This window comes from Rissa tridactyla, chromosome 8, assembly GCF_028500815.1.
Source record: "Rissa tridactyla isolate bRisTri1 chromosome 8, bRisTri1.patW.cur.20221130, whole genome shotgun sequence".
NCBI lineage: Eukaryota > Metazoa > Chordata > Aves > Charadriiformes > Laridae > Rissa > Rissa tridactyla.
The window spans coordinates 34,071,477-34,093,806 of NC_071473.1; the positions used below are offsets into that span (position 1 = coordinate 34,071,477).

General features: G+C 36.2%; 1 protein-coding gene across 4 annotated transcripts in view; it reads right to left on the minus strand.

Annotated features, from left to right (window-relative positions):
• Nucleotides 1-22,330, minus strand: part of LOC128914258 (uncharacterized oxidoreductase ZK1290.5-like) — a 49,872-nt gene that overhangs the window by 13,415 nt on the left and 14,127 nt on the right. For 3 of the 4 annotated variants that reach the window (XM_054213025.1, XM_054213026.1, XM_054213027.1), the window contains exons 2-4: nt 20,612-20,860; nt 12,966-13,067; nt 262-353 (exon numbers count right to left, since the gene is read on the minus strand). In XM_054213025.1, coding sequence (XP_054069000.1) covers nt 262-353; nt 12,966-13,067; nt 20,612-20,860 — 443 coding nt within the window. The remainder of the gene's footprint in view (nt 1-261; nt 354-12,965; nt 13,068-20,611; nt 20,861-22,330) is intronic. The other variant, XM_054213028.1, reaches the window with a different exon arrangement.

Sequence of the window (22,330 nt, forward strand, 5' to 3'; positions counted from 1 at the left end):
TTTGTTTGTGCCTTAAGACCAGCCACAAACAAGTAGCCTGGAAGAAACTGGGAAAAAGAAAGGAGAAAGGACTTCCTTCCCCATCCCCAGTTCAGGTCATCTTCCTGACTGGTTTCCAATATGTATATAGAAATGAAAGAGAAGAAACTGTATGACTAAGGCTAGTTTGGGTGCAGTCTTTCAGGCATAAGGGATTATTAACCAAAAAAAACCAAAGCAAAACCCCAAACCCAGATACTTTAAATATATTTATCCACTCACCTGATTAACATGTGGAGTAATCACACAGTCTTCCTTCAGTTGCTCAAGATGATTGATAAGAAAGTTGCTTACACCAATTGATCTACACAAACCTAATGAGAAACAGAACAAGAGGAAGTTTTGGGACAACCCTAACTATTTGGGAGGATGACTTGAAAAATACCACTTTCAAGAGACAAAATAACTGTACTCATCACTTCTGTACAGCAAAATACTGTGAAGAAACACAGAAAAGCAGAACCGAAATCTAGTTTGACAGTATTATCTGAAGGCATGGTTCCGTCACAGTCACACTAGGAAATCATTTTATAATGTAAACACACTGGAAACTCCCCAGTGTATAAAAACTCCAGGCTAAATTCTGGGAAAGGCTGATGTAGTATAAGCAAAGAACAATTGGACTCCACCAGAATGAAAAGAAGGAAATGGTGTTCTGAGCAGCTTGCCAAAACTAAAGAAAAGTGGAACATTTGCAGAAGACTAATAAGGTGTGAGCAATACAACACAAGAACACGCAGCTCAAATGAACTATGTAACACTGCTTATATTTGTTTGATCATTATGAGACGTTACGTAAAACTCAGTATAAAAACTTTAACTTTGAGCAGTATCTAACAAGAACCAAGAAGCTTAAAAATGTAGCTAGATTTCTTAGCTCCTGTTGACATGCAAATAAAGTTAAATGGCATATAGATGATATGAAGATTATTTTAAGATAAGTCTTAAGTGTGCATGCACATGTACATATTAAGTACTGACAGTCCTGAAATCAGATGTCTTCCTTCAAACCTCACGTGCGATAAAGCACAACTCCCAGTAGTGGCCTGTCACCACACCTCGACTCTGACTCATCTTTGATAGTTTGGTCCTTATTCTGGGCTAAACACAGTTAATAGGGAAACCAACTGCGGTCAGGTTAGCAGTGGTCTTCTTCAGCTGCTGATTCCACGGACTATGAATCAGACTCATTTCTTCAGGATGTGAACTTTTTCTTGATTGATTTGATCTGCATTTCAATCTGTCACTCTGCAGATGGAAAGCCTGTCTCAAGGTGCGTGAACGCCTAAGTCCAATCACTGTTGTTAATACAGTATTTGTGCTGGCTAACATAATGCATATGCATGTTCTTATCTATGTATGTGCATGCAAATATATATAGCAAAATCCAAAGGAATAAAGCCCGAAGTTATACTACTATTTTTTCAGGAAAAAAAAAGAAAAAAAGGAAGTCATTGGGCTATTTCAGACATTTGATGGCAAAGGAATGATTTCTGGACTGAAATTGCCCTCATTCCACAGTTAGAATCGCCACATTCTTGAGGTCTGAAAAAATCAGTTTTGCATTAGAAAAGCCACTAACTGTGTAAATATAGGCAATTTGACTGCTATGTTGCTTTTACATATTTCATCAGCACAAGCAGATAAGATGCAGAGCAGCAAAACCTGCACACATACTATCACTTTTTAATGTGGTATCTTTCGTAGAATACACAAAGGAGAAAAAAATACATTAGCGACTAAAATGCTAGACAGCTTTCCCTTACAGAAATTATCATTGTTCAAGATGTATAACATAATTAGGTTACAAGCTGCACTGTAGCGATTTGCATAATTTGTATATAATCCGCCAGAAGGAGCAAAACCTGAGCTTTTGACTTCTACTGACAAACAACCCTGCAGTGTCAACACTAATAAATCATTACGCCAAAGAAGCCAGAAAAGCACTTGCAGTTTTAACACAATGGTGAACCAAATATTGTACTCTATTGTTGAAAGCAAGGAGTTACAAAAAACATGCTGTTATTGCCCTTGAAGAATAAAGCTTTTATTTCAGGCTGAAATAAAACAAAACTCAATCACAAACATGAAAGATGAAAGGGCTTATTAAGCTTGTCCGCTTCCACAGAAAGCTTTCATTTTTTCCCCCTACAATATAATTTTAAGATGTTTTGCTTCTAGCGTACTTCTCATAGGAGACTTTGAAGTCTGTTCCATAGTCCCATTGCATTCACTGGTAAGTTTTTTGTTAGATTTCCCATCAAGAAATTTCAGGTCAGTTACATTTTGTCTTAAAAGTCATCCGAGTTGCTGCTACTAAAATCACTATTATGGCATCCCTGTGTTTAGAGTGATGTCACACGGAGAAAGCTAAATTCAAAATTGCCAAGAAAATAAACATTTTCTCAGACAACAGAGAAACAATAATTAGAATTTCAGTGTTTTTGTGGAACCAGCATTTTCTTAACACTTTTTTTTTTAAGAGAATATAATTTAAATATTTCATTTTCATTAAATCCACATATTTAGTTTTGGTAAAGTTCGAACCCTTTGTTTCAACTTCATTGCTTTGGTTTTAGTTAGTTTAATAAATGAAAGTTAAAGTGGTTTGACTTTTGTATTAAGTTACAATGTAAAATACAATAAATATGAAAACAATTGCACAGCCTGACTGTATTAAAAATCTTATTTCAATGCATGGTAGAAACATGAATTCAAAACACTGGAACTTCCTGAGAAACAGAAAGTCTAAATTTCAACAAACAATCAATGGATTCTACTCCAGAGCATTGCTTCCATCTGCTTGATGGAAGATTAACACAGTTGCTCTGCATTGTCCAAATCTGGGAAAGACTGCCTTAAAGCAGGAGATTATACAGAATTATTTCCACATTTGCGTCTGCTGATTATTTCCTAAGAATGAAGAAACAGAAAATTATGGACAAGAAAATGAAGGTCTGATTAGCTCCTGGGCCTTATCCGACAGACCAACATTTGTGACCACGTACATCAAACAGCATACATGAAATAATCACATCAGCAGTAGAAATAAAAAAAATTACATATTGAGAGACTCGCATAAAAGGGTCCTGACTCATTGCGTTGAAACAACCTGGGGGCAGGGGGAGACACATTTCCTTACATTTCCTCTCTCACAGAGCTCCGACAGAGGCAGGTTCCCCAGAGTTTGTGCCACGGGTCTCAAACCCACCAGAATGCTCTTGAAAAGGGTGGTGGGCGGGAAGCATTTTTTTTTTTCAATTTAATACATGTTTAGTGTGCTTAAAAATCCCATTTCAGACAATTCAGGCACAATTCACATCTTAGCTGCTATGATAACAGGTGGTTTTAAAGTCTATTCTTCTTTTCAACTTAACAAATGTAAGAAGATCTGAAGTTCAGGTCTTCCGAGATAAAAGTTTGCTGTGTGCTAGCTGCAATCCCTCTAGAAAGTACACTTTTTAAAACACACGTTTATACTGCCTTATTTACGAAGTCACAGAGCTTTGACTCAGGGAGAAAAAGCATCCTCCTTATCTGCTTGAGGAAATAAGTGGTTTGGCCCATATGAAGCAGATTTTGAGAAAGTGCCAGGTGCAACAAACAAAGAGTTTGCATTTCCCCATTAGCTCCCAAAGCTTACTGAAGCTTTGTCCTACTCCTTGTGACCCTGACTTCACAGGCTCGAAGAAAAACTTGGCAATGATGCTTCTTTTATGCATGCTAAAAATTGACTGACCACAATGGTGGAACAGAATTTTTCATCCAGCTTTGAAAAAACTATCATGAAACTCTGCAAGACACATTAGAAAACATATTGGCAAAATAATGGTTGATTATAATGGGAAAAAAAATAGTATCTTTTCTATTCTACACACACAAAAGAATCTTGCTCTCCACCACATCGGTAATTTCACCACACCATATTACTCCCAGCTGCTGTGAAGTAATACATCATTGCTGATGGACGGTTTGCAATGTAGTTGTGTATTAAGCTAAAGCATTTTTTTTATGGCAACCTAGAGAATGATTGGGTATTTTTTCCTTTACTTCGTATAATACCAAATTATACAAAGTTTGATGGGCACTGTTAGTCTTGCAACATAAATATACTGTCTTGGCACCACAACATTGTTTTAGTACAATAGTGAGCCTTATCTTTCTCTTGCACTACTTTTATCAAAATTCTAAATACCCTCTGGAATATTAAATGTACAAAGTTCAGATCAAAAAAGGTTTCTTAAATAACAAAACTGGATACTGGGTTTGTGGAGCCCATTTTCCTCCCCCTCCCTGCTGTGCTACATGAGTCACAGCAAGGGAGAATTCCCACGTCCACTGAACAGTGCCCATTCTGTTATATCTTCTATTCAGGCCACAGAATAAAAACACAAATGGATCCACTTTTCACAAGAGGTCAACTGCAGTAACTGTGTCTTTATTAAAGGAGGTTACACAGGTTGGAAAGGTCCACATTCTCTCTGATACACGCTTCTCTGTGGGTAAATGGTATTACTCAAAGAAACCATACAAGATTTGATTTCAGCACAGCTTGCTAAATCAAAGCTGTAGACTGAGTGTGTCCCACATGCAGATTGCAAGCCAAAGCCTTGACAAATACAGCAGATGCCTCGGACAGAACCAATAAGGAATTAAGTTCTAAATCTATGAAATACCACTTGTCCCATTTCACAGACTAAAAAACGTATACACCAAAAGGCTAAGTGTCCTGCCTAAGATATACAGGAAGACTGGCAAAATTGAAAACAGAAAAATCATGCTTCCTCCCCCAAAGGATTTCTTTTTATCCTATGCATTACTCCTGCGACAGATCATCTGTGAACTGTGAGGACAACAGGAGCGGAAGGATGAGTAGAAGTCAAATTGACAACTTCTGTGGTGGAAAATTCATTATAAACATTCAGTTTACACAACTGTTAAATGACTAATTAAACAGCATAATGCAGCAATACTAGCTTAACATATTCTGTCTCTTTGACCCAGCTACTTATTCTCACTGCTTCAATGCAACACTATCTTAATTATGTTGACATATTTTTTTCTCGAGTTGACATTACAAAACAGATCAGATTAAAAGAAATCCACCAAAAAGGCTGTTTGTCTGGTTGTTTCCAAAACTGAATCAAGTCCCTTGTACTGTCACAGATTTTCCCTTCTCTTATGCCAGTTTTAAGTGCGTAGAATAAGAACAGTTGGGCAATCAAACTGCAAAAGCAACATGGTACAGAATCAATCCCACTATACCCTAAATCAGTATTGCCACCACACACTATGTTGTGAAAATGTGATAAAAATTATCAGCATCTCAGCTAACTGCTTAAAGGCTATTAGAATACGTACCCTTAAAACTAGCACTTTGCAAATTATTATGGAGAGCACACACTTAGATTCTAAATAGTTTGTCCCCCCTGTAACTCTGATGGCACAGTTTCCTGACCTGGGATACCCTTTGGACTTCCATATCAGAGGGGATAATGATTCCCAACTGGTATGAATAACAGCAACCTGACTGATGTCAATAAAGCAACACTGATTTATAGTAGCTACGAATCTAGGGCTTAAATTCAACATATACAAAATAGATAAATGATGCCTTTTCCCCAAATTGTGTACCTTATTTATTGAGACAAAAAGTTATTTTGGATGAGGACTTTCCTTTGAAATGTATTTCAGCATTGCCACCTTCTCAGGTGTTCTTGTGTTCACGCTGGGACCTCCAGGCACCTCTGTGTAGGTACACAAATGTGTACATTTGCTTTAAATAAACTAAGCAAAAAGATTTATCTCAATTTTTGACAAAAAGGATGCACTTGGTAGTAGAAAAGCCATGAATCATACATTGCAATAAATCATTAAAGAAAGAAATATGAGGGCTTATTTTTACAGTTAGGATTACCCATTAAGTCCTTAAAATAGTAAAAAAGAAAAGAAAAGAAAAGAAAAAAAGAGAAAAACATAACAAATAAGGATAGACATTCGTGGAAGTTTAGATTTGTTCCCACTTTTACATCTGCACCAAAATGACAACTTCTATGGCAATTTCTTATTCTTAAATAAGATACTGCGCATTATGAAGACTTCTTTATGATCTTTAACACAAATATGTGTAATTTTTTTTTGCATACTTCTTTAATTGCTGTCTTATCTGATCAACAGGGTGTGGTGCAACCAACATCCTCACCAACTGCAACCACCTTCAACCCATGAAAACACATCTTTGAACTGTTTCTGATAATAACAAACCCATGAGACATCTTCATCTGTACAGAGAGAATACTATAAAGAGCATGAAAAAGATGTATTGCTAGGGAAATTAGTTACTTGCTTTTACTTATTAAAACTGTAGTGCAACTTACATACACATACTCACATATGACTTCTACAAACATAAACACTCTTGAGACAAATATTTTGTGGAGGTGTAACACAAATGTTTGTGAATTGTTAGCTGTTCATCATTTGACAATATAAGCAAAGATTTAAAGTAATTTTTCAGTAAGCATAAAAGCAGAATATGTCATCTAGGAAAGGATGTATCAGAAGTTTGTGCCACCTACACAAAAACTGTATTTGGTTTACTGAACCCTCGCTCATACTTTTAAGAGCTGAGAGAAAATGGAGGAAGGAAAAGATGATGATTGAACTGGTCTATGCTCAAAGATGAAAAGGACAAGAATATTGTTAAGGTTGATTAGATTTCTTCTGTCACTTGGAATTAGGCAAAACATAACTTTTTTTCCAAGAACATAGTGACATTGCTTCAATTACTGAGCTAAACAATTTCTGTTACTTTATGGGACTCTCTTCAAATCATACATGAAGACTATTATACTAACATATTAATGGAATAATTGTATTTATTTTGAAGAGCATTTCTCTGTGTTAAAACATTGAAGGATTTTGATACAAGCATGATTATTTCATGTAAGCATAAGCTGTACTGCTTACACTAAAAGATAAGCAAAAACTTTTACTCTTGGTAAAATGGCAGAGAGTCCCTGTGGGATCTGAACCCAGAAAAACCACCACATTACTACTCTTGCCAACTTCAGGGAAAAGCTGGCTGGAAGCCCTCATTCTTCCCAGCATTTTTAGATGAAGGGACAAGTAATCATGTGCATGTGTGTATGAAAAGCTTGCCGAGATGATGGGCTAGCCACAATGCCAAAATCAAGGTCATTAAAGATACTGCATATGGAAAGGGTCATTTTGCTAGGAACAGACCAATTACCAGTGAGCATATATAATGACTATTCATGATGTCAAAGCAGCTTGCCACACTGCTTTCATCTGCCAGCAGACAAATGCCTATACAAGAATGTTGCAGCTGTCAAGGGAATATTTGACTCAATGTATATATCTTGGAATGGGTTCTGTACGCAGTCTGGCCTCCGTCCTGAGGTATTGGAGAGGATAATTCCACAAAATGACAATGTACGAGGCCACAAAAATTCAAACCATAGCCTTGATATTACAAGAATCCTAGTTGATTTCAGCTGTTACAACAGGAAGAACCAGTTATTATACACAAGTGTCTCACTGACCAAAATTAAGATTTTTTTTTTTTTTTCCCCCTTCAGCACTGTTGATCCCATAACTCTTTAAAGGAAAACATGTATGCAGGCTGTTGAACAAAGACACACGTCTAGAATTCTCTGCCTCTCAGCACTGCAGTACAGATAGAGACTTCTTCACTCTGACTGCAACCTTAAGACAGATGCACGTACAGCAATGGAGTCACCCGGCTCCTGTGAAACAGCCCCGAACTGGAGCAGATTGACAAGTCACAGAAGATAACAAAAAACAACAAAGAAATGCTACATTCTCAGGCATAACAGCATTTAAAGAAACTGATTCTTGAAGCTGTAAGGTTGCCCTAAGCTAGTAGAGGATAATCAGTTTAACAATAAGATCTTTCCTGCTATGAATAAAGAGCTATCAGCTTGGTCTATCAGAAGTCACCTAGTATTTTTAAATGGGAGTTTTTAGTGCAGGTGGTGCCTTTATCCTATACTGTCAGCTACACACTACAATTCTAAAAACAGTAAAGAAAATAATAATTATCCTCCCCCATTCATTTGTTCCTAATTCTCAACATAAAAAAGCTGCAATGACTGATCAGTGGAAATTGCTGCAGTTCCTCAGGAGCTTTTCCATTAGAAAATCTTCCGATCACTTGGGCTGACTACCAAGACCAGGTGCAGAATTCTGATGCCTGAGCTACCGTAAGACGTGGCACAATTCCCTCTGGTAGCAAGGCTGGGCCTAAATGCATGCAAATCCCAGGGCCTGAAGACTTGTGGGAGACAACAGACTGCAAGACAAAACAGAAATCTCTGCATTGAATCCTTTCTTAACCAGCATGTGAACATCTCACAAATCAAGCAGTGTTATAATTCATTAATATGAGGAATAAGCATTCTAATATACTTTCTGTATGATTGGAGTAAAGATACATACAATTTATAAATTTTGGTTCATGTTATGGAATGATACAATTGCTATAGATTTGTACGTTGCACATCTGCATCTACCTTTGTTCACCAGGACTGTATGACATTTTTCCCCGGACAGATATTAAGGGAACCAGCAAATTTAATGACTGAGCTCTGTCTGTACAACAGGAATACTAAAAAAGCAAACTAAAAGTATAACCTTGCCTTGTTTGTAAGGAAGAGAGGATAGAGGGTACAAATACACAAATTTCAGGTTAAAGAGGGAAAGATGCTGGCAGGACCTGTAATGGACTCTAAGAAACATACTAAAGGATTTAGCCAGGAGGAAATAAAAGATGAGTATGTTTAGCCAAATACTCTGTAGCTCAAGGGCAAACCAGAAGGACACAGGTCCATGTTCCAGACACAACCCAGAGGGATCGGAATACCTGAAGTGGGTAAAACTTTCAGGGTGTGTGATTTTAATATAGATAATACGTGTATTATGTCATACTGTTACAGTAACAGACAACAGTGGCTTCAGAATCCGTACAAGTGTTTTTGGGTATGGTCTCATTTCTGTCATGGTCTCCTTAATGAAGTCTCAAGAAAAATGCCCAAGATTCTGAAGGGAGATCTTGAGACAGCTGTTCAATTGCATTAAGTAGTTGAACGGTGGATTCAACCACAGGGGTGAGAGCACTAAAATACGAAACCTTCTTTCAAGCGTGTTCCTGAGACCCCAGCCTTGGGGTAATAACCAGCTTCTGTTCAGTTTCCAAAGAGATAAAGCACATTGGATTCAAGGAGTGCAGCCCAAAACTTCAGTATAGGAAGTAATCAACTGGAGAGGGTAACCAGATCTGTAACAAATACTATTAAGATTCTCACTTTAAATTGTTCGTGTTTCCAGTTCAAATGGTACCAGGACAAGAGATTCTTTTGAAAATGTTAACCCCAAGTTCCTTTTGATGAAATACAGAAACAGTATAGTGGTAAGCCACAGTGGGGATTTTTCAGTGATAGCAAAGGATCTCTCTCGTCAGCTGAATCTATTATTTTCTATTTCTGAGAATATTCTGATGTTATAGCTCAACTCCAAACTTTCATTAAAAGTATATATAGGAAGCACTACTAAGCAGTCAAGGATTAAGAAACAGTAAACTTACAGATGCCCACACATCTCAATGAATCCACATCTACCAATTTACACACCAATTTCATTGGCACATGCTGCATTCAAATAACAATAGACCTGCTATTTCTTCTACAGCCAGAGGAACTTAGGAGTTTACTAATATTGGACTCACTATAATCTGAGGAGATTTGTTTAACTTTTTAATGCAAGTTTTCTGCTCCCTAAAGTATTTATTTTAAACATTTTGACAAATAATTCAAATTTTTATTTTTTTTTAACCTGTCAAATGGAATTTTTATTATCTGGGGAGAGGCTTATAAATTAGTGCATGCTGACCAGGACAGGGGCACAGAACTACACCCTCTGGTCTCTCCTCAGTTAGCTGGCTGAGAAGATACTTCAGGCAAGAAGCCCTGCAACTTGTGCTGCTGCGACCCTGTGTCTCAGCCGCTCTCAGATGAACCTGGTTGAATCTATCTTTGTAGGCATGACCTAAAAAATAAATTCTCTCAAAGCTATGAATGTAGATGCAGTTGGGATTTTTCTTGTGTCAACTTGTGACCAATCTAAAACTTAACACAATCTTAAAAAAAATCTGCATTACAGACTTTTACAGTTTTGGGTAGTAACAGTTTATTTCCCCTCCTCCTAGGGGAGGGGAATTGTTTATTATAACATTAATACAGACTACTAATAATTTACATTATTTTTAAATGTTGCTTGCCTGAGGTAAGTGGAATTTTGCAGAACAAATATTAACCTGGATTTAAATCCAAGTTGAAAGAATGAGATTTTCAAACATCTGCACTCAAAACGATCTGTGAATACAGAGAAGTGATTAAAGAAAATCTTATTAACTTCAGCCAGACCAAAGACTTAGGTCAATATTGAGATATTTTAACCATCTCATGAGTCCCTTGCAGATAGATATGCATTATCAGTCCCATAACAGAAACCATTTTTTTTCCCCACAGAGAACAGCCTTTATTGTCACTGCACTTTCTAAAACTCTTCAGTGTGGACACAATTGCTAAACCCACTAGCTAGTTGAATAATTTCAATATTTGCTTCACAAATTGACTGCGGAAGCATATTATTCATTTAAACGGTCAATCCTTATATGTGAAATTGTTAGTTTCTACTAATTTTTTTTCCAAGAGTAAACATTTCCTAAAAAAAATAAATAAAATGTAACAGGATTGCAAACAGGAACCGACAACTACCTGAACCAATGTCAAATTCAGAGAAGACAAAGAACTCACCTGTTTAGTATAGAACTTACAATTTTTCCCCCAATAAGTGAAGATGATTTTTCTTCCTCAACTAAGGATTTTGACCAAGTCCTATATTCAATTCATACCAAGGCTAACATGTTGCTCACGTAACACATAGCGAGTCACATAAAGATATGCAGCAAGTGTTTAATCTTCAGTGGAAAGTCTAGTGGTTAACCATGCAAACAAATTATTTAACATTTTCCTCAGGAATCATTGCATTTCCATCTCCAGAGTGGTTAACATTTGTGTATAATTACAGTAACACATGGTCATGGTCAGGACATCCAGAGTCTGTATCCCTTAAAGCAAAAATGTAGAGGTTAATGTTCTAAGGCACTTGATTCAACCAGACTAATAAATTTTCCTTCCCCTGTAGATGATCTGACTGAGGTAATTTAGACAAGCAGAGCTGGAAACCTTACGCTCAGCTAAATGAATCATGAGTCTACAGAACGCTTAAATTCAGAAAAAGACTGAGGGTAGCAACATGCAAATTGATAAAACTGTTGAAGAAATGCAATTTCAACAAAAATAATTATAACATGGGATGCCTTTAAAGAGGTAACAAGCATAGGAACAAAAAATAAAAGTAATTTTTTTCTCTGCCTATGAAGTCAGGAATGGTATTTCCAGTGTCTTACTGGGAGACCATCGAATAGCTCAGTCTTTCACAGTAGGAAGATAAAGACAGAAAGAAAGAGTTGTGTAAAACAGTAAAAATCACAAACACATGCAAAAGCATAATAAAGCTAATAGGATAGGAATAATAATAGAAGGTGAAAATATAACCTGTTTGCAGCAAATTAGGATGGCGTATCTAAGCACAAATGACACACACTAACTTAAATACTCATCAAAAAAAAAAGCTTTCTCAATGGGAAGATGAAGTACCTTGTCAAATAATCCATTTTTGGATTTAAAAGTCATTGATGCTTTGCAATATTAGGTCGGTGAAGTGTGTCTTTAAAACCTGAGTGTTGTAATCCCTTACATGGCAGAAAACACTTTTTGCAGCTTCCCTTATGCTTATTATAAAAAGCAAGAACAAAAGATATATCAAAGATAGTTTACTTCTGTGTTTCCAGAGGAAGACCACAAGTAACTGAAGGATTGAAGTGTAAGAGTACTGCTTTATTTATTGCTCTGATAAAACTGATAGTGGCACAAACCCTGTAATTGCCTTTGTACAACTGTCCTGCTACAATCACTATTTCAGTAATTCTGGCTTTGCGGATAGACTACTTAATCCAGTAAGTCTTCTCCCTGTCTGTGGAACTTCTCTGATGCTGTAAACAGGGTGGTCCACGTTGCCCAAGAACCACATGACAGGATCTTCTCTTACAACACTATTTCTCATAATACTGCATACTACAGGAACAAAATCTTCTTCTTAAAACTACATGATAAATTTTGCTTTGGCCTGTCTCATCTTCCTATTGCTATGAATATAAACTGAAGTTTGCACCAAAAAATCAAACTGACAGTTATCAGAGTTCGAGAGAAGAGCTCTCCTCTTTGATATTTTTTTCCTCCAAAAGTTAGTACCAAAGAATCTGCAGTTGAGTATTTGTTCCTCATCAAGCCATTTTGTTTTGTTCACCCTTTCTAAAACACAAATGGATCAATGAAGTACCACAATATATGATAAATTGGAAAACGGCATCATACAATTAAAAAAATAATCTGAAGGAAGTAAAACTTAGCATGATTTATGCTTAAAACAGAGGAGACTGCTACAAAAGACGTTCTATAGTGTTACATACATTTCAATGTAACCTGTAGATTTCCTCAAGCAAGTACGCACACCATCATTAGTCTCATGGGCAGAATTTGGCAATGTTTTATTTACAAGCAACACAAAGCTCTCTTATTTAATTTACCAAAATGCTAATGCTGCAGTTTCCAGAGAGATTCACATAACTCACTTGCCCAAATCCCACTGAAATATGAGCATCCAGCTCCAATTAAGTTTTTGAACATCTCTCACTATGAATTCCCCAAATCCCAAAATGTACTATTCCTTCTGCCAAGATAGGTTTTCATTATTATAATCACCTTTCTCATAGAGCTCCTCCATCGCTCTCCAGGTTTCAGCTCGGACCTCTCGATTGCTTTTACCCGGAACATGTGCATCAGGCCAGTGTATTAAATAAAGATCTAAAAAAGAAACCAGACTATTCATTGAAATGTCAAAAAAAAAAATATATATCAAACCATGTGAAACAGCATTTTCCCTCCATAACAGCCCCTAACATATTACCATTAAAATAGTTACAATTACTACTCCATGGTCATTACTGTATACATCCATTTAGTTTTAATAAACGAAATCTACATTTCATTAACAGCTAAAGGTAGCATAAGTTGCACACGTGCCACAGATTCAGGTCACTGTAATCAGAATTTCATGGTCACATATGCACTTAAACTTCCAACGCATAACAAGCCCCATTTAAATCAAAGGGATTTTGGTCCCTGGAATTAAAACTGGACTACTGCTGAAACGCTGGAAGATAAATATATTCAGCAGTTCTACAGATATTTTATACAACCTCAGCAGTGGATCTGTTTTTTTCCTTTCTAAAGAATACTTCCATTTATGAATTTCTGTTGAAAATTAAAGCACATTCTCTTATGAAGGTTCTTTTTTTTTTTGCTATAATTTTGTGGCAGCATTGGTGATTTTTTTTAAAACATTTTTAAAATGTTATGTTAAGGGAACAAAATTATGCTTTACTGCATTTATGAAATGTTACCACAGTTTCAAATGCAAGATGTACTGCTGATGGAATTCTCCAGGCAGCTATTGAAACTGGCTGTCTCAGGAAAGGATTTATTTTTCTTTCTGTTGTATCCATGCAAGAAAAGACTATCCTTCTACTGAAAAAGGAAGTATTTCCAACACAAATTAAAAATGAGAAATCTACATGTATTGGACTCAGAGTTCTAAATCAGATTACCTAAATTTAAAAAAATGATAGAATCTATAACTCCTTTGTAAGTTTGTAGACACTGCTAGGCATTCTGAAGGAGAAACTTAGGAGACACATTGAAAACAGTATTTCTATTCTTTAAAATTCTATTTAAATTCTAACTGCAGATGAAACAGATAACTGCAGGCATCCCAGTCAAAGAGGTGTTGGTCTTTGACAGATACATTTGTCTGACACAAAACAGGAAAAGGAAATAAATGCATGACTGAGATGTGCATCGTTGTCTTTGTGCTTTACAATACTCCTTTTTTGGCAGTTCAAACATAGAGTTAAGAAATAAAAAAAATAGACTCGTTTGCAATGAGCAGAGTTTTTTGTTCTCTGAATGCATTACCCCATTCATTTACAGCACCTATTTTGGAAAACACAGATCCTCTGCCATGATATTTTTTCAATTCACATTTAAGGACTGAACTAATGATTACTATACCACCGGGCTGGTATATTAGCTTTCACCTCTTTAAATACAAATGCAACCTCAATTTAAGAGGAAAAGGTAACATCAAATTCATCATAATACACCAGTTCCCATTTGGGCACATCACTGCAACACTGTTAAACAGAGTATTTTGCTTACACTAAGAATCTAATTACAACAGTACAGAATTTTGCACAGTAAGATACATTACACATGTATCAAGGAAAAAAATTATTTTGGGTGTATGACAAAAATCATGAGCTAAATTTGCACTTTCTTATATCAAGAATCCATTAGATTTTTAAACGCAATTGCTCAGACAAGCAAATATATATATAAGGATTTGCAGCATCTAGCTTTATGTCACATTTAAAGAGAAAGTTGCTCATTCTTTGCCCTTATATACATAAAATACACTCCCAACGTAGAAAAGAGTAAAAACACACATGCAGTGTTGTTCATCGCTGATCTGCAAATAATTACTTCTTCTCTAATTGCTCTGAAGAAAGAAGTTGTATTTATTAAAAATAAATACCAGTGTATGATACTGGAATAAATACCAATTTCTGTGACATTTAAGTGAAAACTAATATTGTGATATTGATTAAAGCATTTTGTAAAGTTACGTTCAAAACTCAGGACTACTCTAATTCTGTTGTCAATAAAGTCTCTTTTAAAATTTCCACTGACTTATATTAGATGAAATCCCAAGGATTAGCATTACAAATTGCTAGTATCAAGTGTTAATTTTGATCCAAAATTATACATGCCATTGGTGGTTCTTACTGAATAGAGACTGCTGCGTTTTAATTTAAACTTCTTTGCTTGGATAAAGCAAATGTCACATATAAGTAGGTGCAAGTTTACCTCATGTAAAAATGGAAGAATCACTTATCTTTAATTGCTGCTTGTTATGGTCTTCAAATCAGACTAATAAGAACTGCTTAACTATGCAGAAACGTGTTGTAGAGCACCAACAAAAAACAATCATTAACTTCAGCAGAGTTTCACCAAAAGCTACTTTTCCAAAAGCCTGAATATTCAGTTAGACATCACAGTTTGCAAATGTTCACAGAAATAGCTACACCATGGATTTCAACATACAAAGATGCTTTGTATTCAGACCTCTCAGAAGCACTCTCAGAAGAACAACTTCTAACAGATTTGATAACTGAAAGATCTCTGGCCTTGGATATTTAAAAAATGGAGTACATCACCCTTCCTTGTATTAGTGTCTGAGACCTCTTCAATGCAAACACGATTAGCTGTTGGTCCTTTATTTTAGAAAGGTGATGTTATCAGGTATGTGATGTCCATATCATCCTACTATGTTTATTTTAATTTAGGCTTTTTGTTGACATAAGAATTACTTCACAGTTATAAATATACACATTTAGGGCTAGAAAGCATCTATTGGACCACAAAGCACAGTGCTCCTGACTGCAAGAAGTGTTTGGGAAAGATGTGGGGCAAAGGTACCTTATCTCAGAGATAAAGAGTAGAATAGTCTTTCTGCCAGTCATGCACAAACCACCCCAGCACAGCTAGAAGCAGAAGGAATACAATGCACCTCACAATAAGCAATGGAACTACCACTCTATTTAGATATAAACTAAGCATAGTTCATTTTAAATTAGGATCTGCTTACTTTTACTGCATCTGTTAGAAAACTTTCTGTAATACCTACAGGCAAATAAAAACAGTAAGCGCCTCAGCAAACCAAGGTCTACGATTTCATCTTCATTTGTACACACATTCACACCTGCACTCACACATTTTCTTTTGCTAAAAATATTTCCACTCCTGGCAAATTACATGAATACAAACACTCTTATTTTCACTCTGGAAGCAAGAAACTAGTTTTAAATTATTTATCAAAATAGATTAAGGTTCCATTAATCAGGAAACTGGAAGTTTTTAAGAAGAGACTACATTTTTGTCTGTTGAGAACGATGTGGTTGTGCCTTGTAGTGTGGGATAGATTAATCAATACTTTGAGATGTCTTCCAGCCATGTATTTTTTTAAAAGAATCTTAACTCAAAATAAAAAGCAACCAATGATTCACAGTATCAAGATGTACTTGAGAAAGAATTAAAAAAAAAAAACCAACCAAAGCCAAACATTTACAATCAAATTTTGTATTTACCAACTTTTTACAGCATCCTTTAAGACAATCAAGCTGTAGCAGTGCAGTGGTAAGAGGGCCTGAAGTTCATTTGAATGTTGAAAACACAGTGCTGCAGGAAAACTAAAATTAACATGTGAACTGCTTTCACACGGGCATTTAAAATAGAGTGGCTTATTACTTCTTAGCGGTTGCAGCACTTACAATCAACGCAGTTCCTCTTAACTTAAAAGCACAGGGCCATTTCACACATTTAAAAGCCAACATGTCATGGAAATAAAAGTTTCCAATTCTATTCAAATTCCTAATACAGTATTAAAAAAAGGTCAAAAACTCACTATAACAAACCTAGTTTTGAAGAACAAGCCCTGGCTCATAACAAACCCAAAAGTATTTTTTTCTCAATGTTTAGCACAGTTATCTTAATGCAATGGTTGTATTTTCCCCGCTTTTCTGAATTGTCGCTGCACTTAGTATCCACATTATGTATTTTTTTCTCCTGACCAGCCTTTTTTGTTGTTGGTGGTGGTTTTTATTCTATTGGAACAAGGATCAATGTGAAGTAACCTCCAAAGTGTTCTGAATTCATACACAACCTGAACTGGGTGTATTCTCACCATTCATGCGATTCACCTATTATACTAAATATGCTGCTAGAACATTTGTCCAGCGCCAGCTGGGGATTTGTGACACGTTAAATTTTCCTGAACGTGACATACCAGAACAGTCAAAAGGAAAATAAAATCATTTATGAATTCAGTAACCCACAAATGACATTCAAGAAGAAGTTCCTTTGGAGGTTTGAGACAAATACCAAGGAATGTATTCTGCTACTGCCAAACCTGTAAGATTTGCTGCCATTTCATATTGGTTTACTGTGACTGCTAGTTGAGGACCACATTTAGAAAATGCAAGGAGCAGAGTATCTGTTACAACCACTGCCCACAAATAATATAAATTTCCAGCTTCTCATGGATATATAATCTACTGGTTCCTGGAACACTGCTCTCCCAATACCATTTGCCCATGCATTTATCGAAAAGGTTTCATAACAGTATTTTACAAGGAACACTTTTTCTCTTAAAAAGCTGGGACTGCTTTCAGCAGTGCATCTGTTTTAACAGCTGGCGTTCTATATACTGCTAATACACAGATTTATCAATTCCTGTTAGATTATATGCCAAGTCTCTAATTCAGTCTACACGGATGGACTGTGTAGCCCATAGGGATCCTCAAGAAAATTAACAGGACTCTCCTTAGAACAGAGCTTAGCTGCACATTGAGCTGCCAGGGCTCCTATAGCTTTTTCTTTTTGCAGTCTTCTGAATGACTAACTTTCCCTCCAACATAAAGGCGTAAGTTCACAGATGGTATTATTTAGGAACTTTCAATTTTCTATATGACACATGTATCTTCATGGAAAGGCTGTGAACCACCACATATTTCGTTAATATATAATGAAATCAGGAAATTCTGATTTAGGTACATTTCACATACCTTTATTTCACTTTCCTATTTCATAGAAAAACTGCCAGTTTGAACACATGCTTGCAACTGAAGAATTTACTTTCCTCACTAAGCTTAGACACAAATTGCTTTGTTATTACCAGATCTTTTTCTGTCATGGATTTCATGTCCTCTCTATGGTATACATTGGCCAGCAGAAAAGGGACATAAAATGCAGGTATGAATGAAAACAGAACTAGGATATCTAAGCTTAGTCGTACAAGCTTATAACTGTATTTTCAAACTGCATTCCAATTACTTTTGTTAGACTTGTGATAACCCTCAGAACTTCCAACAAAAAGCTCTTAACTCTGACCATTCTTGAAATACTTGAAGAGTACGTATTTCAAGATATTGTCACTTTTTGCTTAAAAATCCTTCCGATAGCACCTTCCAGCTGGGTGCTTTCCAACAGGAGATATAGGGCTCCCTAAAGCATGATGCTTTCTGTGAACCCCATGAAACACACCATGTATTGTACCTCTTCCAAGGGTCTACTTCACCAGCATATATAGCGCTAAATGCAGAACTCAGCCTTACCTCTTTCACATGAGTGCAGTTCACACTGTGTTAAACAAAAACGGTGCATGGAGTTGAACCAACAGTTGAGATTAAACTCAAGCAGCCAAAACCGTTACTCGACTTGCCATCCCATCCTTCTTGCAGAGGTCACCATCCTCATTGACAGATCAGTGAATTGCATGTGACTATTTCCTAAGCCATCACAGTTTTACAAATTGTTAAGTTAAAGCAAGCTGAAGCCAGCATTGATTTAGGTCACTATGTCAGACTAAGTAGTGGTTCAGAAAGAGCTTTATAAATTTTTCAGACATCTCCACATCAGCGGAAGAAAGGTGAGGAAGATGGGAAGACGGGTGAAGGTATAAAACAAAACAAAAAAAAAGGAAAAAAATCTCGTATGGAGGGAAATGGCAGTTGTAATACTCCTTAATTTGTCTTAGTAATATGAGAGAAGAATTCTCAGAGCTGAACATATCTGACAAACTGAAGTTCTGTTTATGCCAGTCCAGGAATTCACTCACACGGTGACAGTATTTGTGCATTTCTTCCTTTCAGATTTTTTTCTTTTTTTCATGTATTTCTTCTTAGCAGCAATATGTAAACAGAGTGTTTGTGTGAGCACCTACTTTAAACAGTCTACTAAATGAGAAAATAAAAGCAAATTACAGTATTAAAAGGAATCACCGAAAATGATTTCCTGGAAGTGAGTCAAGTTTTCCTCTCATCGACATTCAGCACCAGTGCCACAGCAAGCAGAAGAAAAAAGAAAGCAAACACAAAACATAACAAGCAGAAAGCAGAGAGGAGGAAATGTGTTATTTGTTAATTTAGAGGAGAAAGTCAGGGCTTGAAATGTTGTTTATGGAAGTGCCCTTGCAGTGATCTGTATTCGCACAGAACAGAAAAAAGATTTGAATTAATTTTGCATTATTCTGTACCTGTGCAGGAAGTTACCAGATACATTTCCAGAAAGAATGGAGCCAAAGATGTGCATACAAATATCTCAGTCTTTAACAGATTCAGGTTTTTTTCACTTCATCTTGCAGAGTACCCAAGCAAAAAAGCCAGTACATACAGCACACAGCTGCCATTAATATTATACGCCATTAATTCTGCAAAATCTGTACTTCACAAAAGCTGTTCACTTTGTCATTAAAGTTTATTTATTGGTAATGGGGGGGACGACAGGGTGAGTAAAGAGAAGAAAACGAGGGTTTTCAGGACACTGACAGATAATGTCTGATGGTTAGGTCAATTATTCCTTAATTATCAGCATAAACACTATCTCCACCAGTGTCATCATTTTATATTATTACTTTAAATTCACCTTCCTGTACCTCCATTTTCTTTTCATTGCTCTGGGTAGGGAAGAAGCAGCAAAAGCATTTCAAAAAAACACCATGTTTATTGTTATCAGGTATCTCCTCTCCCATGATCTGTTGCAAATAATTAATTGCTGTCGTTATTGCAGCTCTTCAACGGTCTACTAAGGGAGTAACAATATCACATCTTTGACTACAAGAAGTTTATGATCAGGGTAAGTTTAAAAGCATGTAAGTCTAATTCAGTGTTAGCTAGATTTAGTCTTCTAAAGTCTGGTAGATACTTCCAACATTTTTGCCAAAGTATGTTGCATCAGTCAGACCAAACCAAAGTCAGTTATTCAGAATTTTAAAAAGTTAACAGACCTACAAAATAAGTTTTAGAAAGGACTCACATTCCTTAAGATTTAATAGACCAAAGAAGAAACCAGGCATTTTTGTTGCCCTATTACCAATACGTTATTGTAAAGTTTATGAATCCTTGTTTCATAGGTTTCAGGTGTTTTTAGCAAAATATATAAAACTAATGCAGTGGTTCCTTAAATCAATTTGACAATGAAATGTACCTTTACAAAACATACCTTGATCAGTTTTAAAACATTTGCAACAAGGAAGAAGTCTGTGCTCTCAACTATATATATGTGAACTTCCCAGAGAAAAAACAGAACAAGAAATCTGCAAATGCATAAATAAAAGCAGAATTTGGTTTCCATGATCTATCTGTACTACATTGTTTTTTTTTCAGGAATTCATTCATCTTTGCCAATACTTACACGGAAGGAACAATAAATGAGCTATATGTAAAGATTCATACCAAGATATTCGACACCAAGTCTTTCACATGACTCCAGGCAGGCTTTTTTTGTGTTTTCATAGCCATAATCACTATGCCACAGTTTGGTAGTTATCCAGAGGTCCTCTCGCTTCACACCGCTCTCTTTGATGGCTTTTTGGAGAAGGGATTCACAGCCATATCTTTTTGCTGTGTCAATATGACGAATGCCACATTTTTGTAATGCATAGACCACAGCATCATGAGAATAGCCACCTTGATGGGAAGTACCTAAACAAATAAAATCACGAGTGAATTGTCAGTGGTGAATTATGAGGGACATGTTTTATAATTCGTTTTAATTTTTGCTTTCCTTTTGTATATTGTCACAGAACCTTCTTATTCAATTTTCATTTCCTAATAATAAAAAAATAGGAACTGACAGTTTTCTAGGCTGGGAAAATACATAAGGTGCTAAAACGTTGACACTGATCAGAGGTAACTCCACCAAAATCAAGTATCACCAGCGTTTAACTGTAAAGAAGTGATTTCAGAAGCCAGGCTGAAGACCATCAAAGAGAAAATACATACTTTATGGAAAATTAATTTATGGCACTTAATTTTCATATAGGAGCACAATATTTACAGATTAGAATATTAACAATAAGAAATAAAATACAACTTAAAAAGCAATTTACTTTACAGAAAGCATATCCCAAAGCCTTTACTCTGTTGAATTCCTGGTAGCTTCAAGTTATTATTACATTGTACAACCCCAGACAGGGCCATACATGCACGTGCAATTCACATAATGTCAAGTTCAGCAATAACCAAAACAATGGAATCCTACACAAGAGTTACAGAAAGGGCATAAAGGGAGTTTCAGTAACAAATACTGTAACTCTTATTGTGTAGGTATTCACTGGATATGTATTTTGCATGTCAAGGGGACGGAAGGAGGAGGAGACTCAGCAGGAAAAGCAACCAGCAGGAGGACTGTCAGATAAAGAACTGGTTGAGTGCAAGGAGGATGATGTTTCTACTTACCCTTTCCTGTTAGTTGTTTTTCCTGCCATGAGCCCCTCACCCATTCACCCTCACTCAAACACTTCTCACAAACAGTATTTTCTACAGTTTGTTGGAGGAAATGCTCAGTCAGTTCCAGCCAGCTACCAAAGCCACCTTCTAAGATGATGATGAAAGGCCCTAGTGCTATAAACAATAGTCATCATGCAAATGGCTAGGTCACTAACTTCAGAACGGCCCTGTGCAGTTGTGACAGCAACAGGTCTTCAGCCACTGCTGAATATAAATAAATAAATGAAGGACTCCAGGTCAAAGAATAGTAATATAGAGTGAAATTTGTATCTGCTGTTAACATTCTCTTCCCCTCCAAACATAATATTTATTTCTACACCAAACACTATCTGCATGTTATGATATTAACTAGTGTATATGGCTACCCAGACTGTCAGAAAAGGGAAACAAATGAAAACACACACAGTTACCTTAAACTCATCCTTAGAACCTCCCATACCTGAACTGGAGAGAGATCACCTCTAGGAGTCCGCATGACTTTCTCACATATGTTGTAACAACACATGCAAGAATGAAGAGAACTTGCAAAAGTTCTACTTGCTTGTAAGGCAAGCCAAGTTCTCCTAAATGCCTATCATTTTTGTTCATTCCTAATTTTAGAAGGAAAGCCATCACCTCCTCCGTAATCTTGCTCAAAACTTCAAGTCATTTAAAATAAGACAT